The 6,000-nt window shown below is 49.1% G+C and overlaps 1 protein-coding gene across 1 annotated transcript in view; it reads left to right on the top strand.

Annotated features, from left to right (window-relative positions):
- Positions 1–1,532: 1,532 nt before the first annotated feature.
- ZFAND3 (zinc finger AN1-type containing 3) overlaps positions 1,533–6,000 on the top strand; it is a gene marked incomplete at its 5' end in the record, with an annotated part of 124,074 nt that continues 119,606 nt past the window's right edge. Inside the window, 1 exon segment of the mRNA NM_001323243.1 lies at positions 1,533–1,611. Coding sequence (NP_001310172.1) covers positions 1,541–1,611 — 71 coding nt within the window.

Here is a 6,000-nt window from a genome sequence, read left to right as displayed (position 1 = left end):
TTTCTCCCCTTCAGATTATTCCTCTATAGGGCATCAGTACTGGACAGAGCTGAAGTTGTTTAGATGCCTCCACTGCCATGTTAAATATGCTTAGACTTCCTGTAATAATAATAATATAAAAAAGCATAGTTTGGGGATAACGATGTTTCACTTTGAAGTGAATTACCACATCCCCATAGGCTTTCAATGTCCATTCTTAACGGTGAACTCATGCATAAGAAAACAGCACCTCAAGAACCTGCTCAAACTCTGCCTATCCTAACTGCCACAACAGTGTTTTTCCATATACCACTCTTTCACTCAGAGATCAGAAAGCAGTTTCTAGCAGGGGCTCAATACTACTCTGACTTCACAGACGAAGCCATGGTACAGTAAGCAGGCTTGTTAAACTGGCTGAGGGCCATTTGCTAAACCCACAGCAGAAGCACAATCCTCATTACACAGCTCTCAAGGCAGGATGCTGGAAATTCCCTTCTCCTTTCCTATGTGAAGGGCAGCAGCCTTTAGGCCTGCGTGCGGGCCCTGCTGCAGGCCTCTCTGCTCTCCACGTTGGAATCCTTGCATCTCCCCTTCTCCAGAGCCCAAAACACGAGGCACAGCCCTGTCAGCCCTCAGTGCTGCTTCCTCAGGCAGCGAGCTGTGCTTAACACACATAGAACGCCCCAAAGAAGAAAACTCAGCGTATTTCAGAAAAAAAAACCAACCGATTTTATTTCATATTGAGGAAGGCAGAAGACCAACGCCTATAAAAAAAAAGCAGGAAAGCAACATCGCTGTTGGCAGCGAGCTCCAAAGCCGGTTCCCAGCGGAGCTCCGTGCCGCCCCAGCAGGGCTCGGCCGAGGGAGATCCCAGGGGAACCCCTCCGCCGCCGACACACTTCCGCGTCCGCAGCCAACCGCGCATGCGCCGCCACAGCCGGCAACCACCCTGTGTCGGCTGTCCCTCGGCCGTACCAATGTGTGTGGAACTCGAGGGTACAAGCGAACGAAGGCGGCGGGCGCAGCTGGCTCTGCCAGGCCCCGGACATCTTGCTGCCCCTCTGCATGGTTACTTGATACCGTCCCGAGTCTGTAGGTGCCTTCTAAACTTGTTTCTGTCCCAGTTCCAGCCCCTTCTCAATCCTACGTCCCCCCGAGGCTGGACAATGGTACAGGCCACTCCCAGCTGATCTGGCGGCTGGGTGAAACCATCCCGCTCATGACGGGGGGAGCCGAGTTGCCGGCGCAGCGGGGGGCGCATTGTTGAGTCACAGGCTGAGCGGCGCGGCAGGGCGGGCGCGATTCGACGCCTCGGCGGGATCGTCCCGGGAACCGGCGGCCGGGAGGGGCCGCCAAGGACAGCGCCGCCTCGGAGCGGGCCCGGCCGGTAGGGCGCGGCCGTCATCCCTGCCGCGGCCTCCCCTCCGCCTCCTCCCCGGTGGTCGCGTCCGGCTCCAGCTGACCGGCCTGGAATCCCGGCTCGAAGCCCCGCGCCCCCCCCCGCTCGCCCGCGCCCCCGCCCGCCGCTGCCGCCGCCCCGCGTCCCGGCCCCGGCCCCGCTATGGGAGACGCCGGCAGCGAGCGCAGCAAGGCGCCCAGCCTGCCGCCGCGCTGCCCCTGCGGCTTCTGGGGGTAAGAGGGGCCCGAGGGAGGAAGGGAGGGGGCCGGGCTGCGGGGGGCGAGGCGGCGGGGGCAGGGCCCGGGCCTCGCGCTGCCCTTGGGGGGAGAACGGTGGCCTCGTACCTGCAACCGAGCGGGGCAGGCGGCGGCGGCGGCTGTGGCGCTGGGGTTGCGTTGTTCGCACTCGGGGAGCTGGGTGTGGGGGGCCGCACGGCCTGGGCCTCCCTCCGGCTCAGCAGGGCAGGCCCGGCCGCCACCCCGCACGCGGGGCTCTTCCGAGGCGGTTGCCGGGGCCGAGCGCCGCGCTCCGGGCCTGCGGCTCCGCGGGGGAGTGGCGCGGGGGGACCGGGGTGGGAGCGGCGGGACACCCCGCTGTGCCTCGGGAGGGCGGATCCGTGAGGGTCAGGGAGCGACCGGCGAGAAAACGATGCTTTTGTCACCTTGCGGGATGGGGAGGGGGGGAGGAACGCGCTGGATGAAGTCCTTGCGTTTGGCTGAGCTTCTTCTGGAGATAGGGAGTAAGGGTCATCTCCGTTAGCTAAAAGATGGTGATGGTGTGTGGGGGGGATATCGGCCTGTCCCCTGTTGAACTCCTGTCATCCAGGGTTGTGTCTGCTGACTGGATTTCCTGCTTTCAAAAATCAGATGTATCATGGCAGATGGTGTGCTGGCAGACACACGTGATCGCAGAATGCCTGCAACGTATATTGCAATATATATATATATATATCAGTTCCCAACCTTCGTATTGATGAGGTGTTCCAAGAACGTGTGACTCAATAGGTTTCTGAGGGCTCACCTGAGCTCTACATTGTCTGAGATGGTACCTTCTTGAGATATTGGTGTCACACAGCTTATAGTGCCCTGGGGGAGCGGAGGCTGAGAGGAAGGAGATGCAATAACTGTGATTGATGTGCCTGAACATTGGGGTGTTTTATTGAGTGGCAGGGTTTTAAATGAAAACCCATTTTTGAGTTATGGTGGAAACCTGAACTGCAATATGTGCGGTGGCACTGTTGGGAGTGATTAGGCAAAATATAGTAACAGCATACAGCGAGTTATTTTGCTAATTCTTGTTTTGTTTGGCTCCCATCTTTGGTCCTGTTGCTTCCCACAATCCAGTGGCAAACAAATTGCTGTTATCTGTAAGGCAATGTACTGCCTGTGGAACGTGATGCTGCCATGAAAGTCACAAAGCACGGAAAGAGAACTTTTTCTCTGGGCTGAACTTTTTGACTGGTTCAGCATGTTGTGCTCATGAGAAGAAAGGCTGGTGCCTTGTGTTAGAGGAGCTGCTTCATGGTGACAGGAGGCTTTCCAGAAAACCCTCTGCCTTTAAAGACTCCACTTCTTTCATAAAACATACATTTCCTTGCACAAACAACAGTCAAAATAAAAAAGTGCCCCGTCAGCTTGCACAGCCTTATTGTGCTTCTCTATCCTGAAGAAACTGAAGTGTTGCCTTGTCATGACTTAGTTGGGTCCTGCCACTGCTTGAAGAGATCTGCGGGTAAATGTGCTTGGACATGTCCTTGTAGTGAAGCTGCTCTGGCATTGAGTTTTCATGAAGTCACGCTTTTATAGCAGCTTTCTGAAGAAAACAAAGAGTGCTAGAAAAAAGATTGGTGTGCATGTGAAGCTGGAATTCCACCCTCGCTGTCAGAGTTATGCCAGCAGTGTATCATACAGAAGATAGAGTTTTCTCATTGACTTCTGTTTTGCTTTCACAGTTTAGAGGCTGTATTTGCCCTTTATCTGCAGGTTGGGTATAGTAATTTGTATGAAATTTCTAAATGAAGTTACGTAGAGGAATAGTTTTCCTTTATGTATCAGTGCAGTGATTAGGAGCTGTTGAATGCCTGCTCTTGAGTTCCTTGAACCACATAAGCATCAGAAGGTTTCTTTATCACAGTAACAAACAGAAGGGCCTTGGTTATGCTCAGTAGGACTTGGCCAACTCTAAAAGATAATGTTGGGATTTGTTATTGTTTTTTGTTTGTTTTGGCTTTTTTTCCCCCCTCTAAAGCTTAGAGGCCCCATTTGCAGTGAGGTGAATATTTTGCGCAGTAATCCACAATAATAGAAAGCATTCTGGAAGGTACTGAGGGAAACATTAAAATTGAAGCGAGCTGTGAATCTGTGGGCTGAAATTTACCTACTGGTTCATAGTCCTAGTGTAGCTCCTGAAATGCACCCTGCTATAGTTCCGGAGTTCAAAGAGTTTACAAGAGAGGACTGTAGATACTATTGCATTAAAGTTGGAGGGATTCTTCTTTTAAAATGCTGAGGTTTATATTAGAAATTCAGACCCTGTCAGTTGCAGGAATCTCTAGTGACTGGAAAACTACTAAACTCTTGATGTCTCAAGATCTGAGAGACTGAAAAATGAACAACTGAAAGAAGGGACTCGAGTGAAACTCTTCAGAACTTCTGTAACATCTCCTTAAGGTCAACAACTAACGTTTTCTTACCTTTTGTGGGAGATCATAGAAGCCATCTTTAAACTTCTGCAGACTTCCCTTTCTCTCCAGAATGTCCAGCCTGCCTTTTTTGCTCTAGTCAAGTTCAAATGGAGCACTGGATCTCTATATTTTACAAAAACTTCTTTCACAGATATTGATTTATTAATAAGAAATTCACAGAACTTACCGTGTGGAAATATTTTACTCCTCGCCCCATCCCCTCTCTTTTTATTTTTGTGTTTTAAGCTTCAGTCGCTTGCAGCTATCTCAGTTTTTATTGGAATAGTTTTAGTGTACAAAGGTTGGAAAGGGCGCAGAATGCGAGTTGTTATTTTAGGTTACTTCATTTAGAGTTTATGCTGTGCTCGTCATTCTTGTGATCTAGAAAAGTTCTTTCTTTCCTGATTAACAGACCGTGTAATTTTATTTTTTTTCCTTAGATGAGTGGATTTCAGAAACTCATTTTACTTTATGGCATATATATAATCTTCAGCTCTAAGTTAATAAATACATGAAAATATTGCTATATGCATGTATTCCAGTTAAGCCACTTTGCTTATTAGAGATGAAGCATAATCCTTTAATGAACTTCATCTTGGCAGTTCCCCGTTGGCTTTTGGAGCACTCCACAAAGGTTTCACTTGTGTACAGCTCATGAAAGGGCTGAGGTTTTACTATTACATGTTATATGCATAGGTGAGAGTTGGAAGGTAAATTATTCCTTGGCTGGTAGGCTGTGGAGGGGTAAGTCAGAGAAGGGTAACTTGTGCAGTGGTAGTGAATGCTGTTTGGTGGTTTCTTTGTTGGGTTTTGTTTTTCTCCTTAATAGTCCAGACTGAAAGCAGAGCATTGCATTCAGTGACTTAGAACAAAAAAACAACAACAACAAAAAAAGGAAATATGTTAATAGACATAAAAACGAATGAATTCCACTCCTGAAATGGTGGCAGCCAGCAGGAAGTTGATTGAAAACACAGTATGATTAGTTTCATCTCATCTTATTTCTGGCAACTCTAAGGTACTGTAGTCAGCTAAAACTGATGGCAGGATTGTTTGAGAACATGCCAGCAGGGTTTTGCAGGGTGATGCCATTTGTTCTGCCTTTCTCTGACACTGCATACATCACAAACATGGTGAGACATGGTGCCCCAAGCACTGAGTACTGGCCTAATCCTGAGTTTATTTCTGAGTCTGGATTTTCCAGTTACTTGTATCACCAGGTTCCTGCCGTGCCAATCTAACTCTTCCCTCAGTTTTGTTTACTAAAATTATACACTCGATCAAATGGTGAATCATTTAATGCAAGTGTGATTAGTTTGTGACTGTATATCACCAAAGCTTGCATTCAGCTTGTAAACAAATAGTGACTAACTTCTTTGTGCCATTAGCAAACCTCTTCTTTGGGTTGTCTTCTTCTTCTTGGTGATTGCAGCTGGTTGGGAAATGGTTTTAAGTTAAAAGAGGTAAGATTTAGGTTGGATGTTAGGGGGAAGTTCTTCACTAGGAGAGTGGTTAGGCCCTGGAACAGGCTGCCCAGGGAGGTTGTGGATGCCCCGTCCTTGGAGGTGTTCAAGGCCAGGTTGGACGGGGCCCTGGGCAACCTGATCTAGTAAATGTGTATGTTTGGTGGCCCTGCCAGGCAGGGGGGTTGGAACTACATGATCCTTGAGGTCTCTTCCAACCCGGGTCAGTCTGTGATTCTGTGCGACTCTGTTCCATATGTACTGTCAGTGCCTGCCTGTGTCATAAACACTTTATATTCTCATAGGCTGTGTACATTGTCCTGAATGAATAATACCTTCATAAATTTTGCTGTTGAAACAGTACTTAGATGTTCCTAAGTAACATCTCCAAGGAGGCTTGAGTACACTGTAGAAATACATGAAATACCTTTCCCTCTGAGAATTAGTTTGTCGCTTTGCTTGGATCATGCACTTAC

Source organism: Coturnix japonica, chromosome 3 (genome assembly GCF_054131305.1).
Source record: "Coturnix japonica strain WE chromosome 3, WE-NBRP24, whole genome shotgun sequence".
Classification (NCBI taxonomy): Eukaryota; Metazoa; Chordata; class Aves; order Galliformes; family Phasianidae; genus Coturnix; species Coturnix japonica.
Note: the sequence above shows the minus strand (reverse complement) of the source record. Positions and strands in the feature narration are given on the sequence as shown.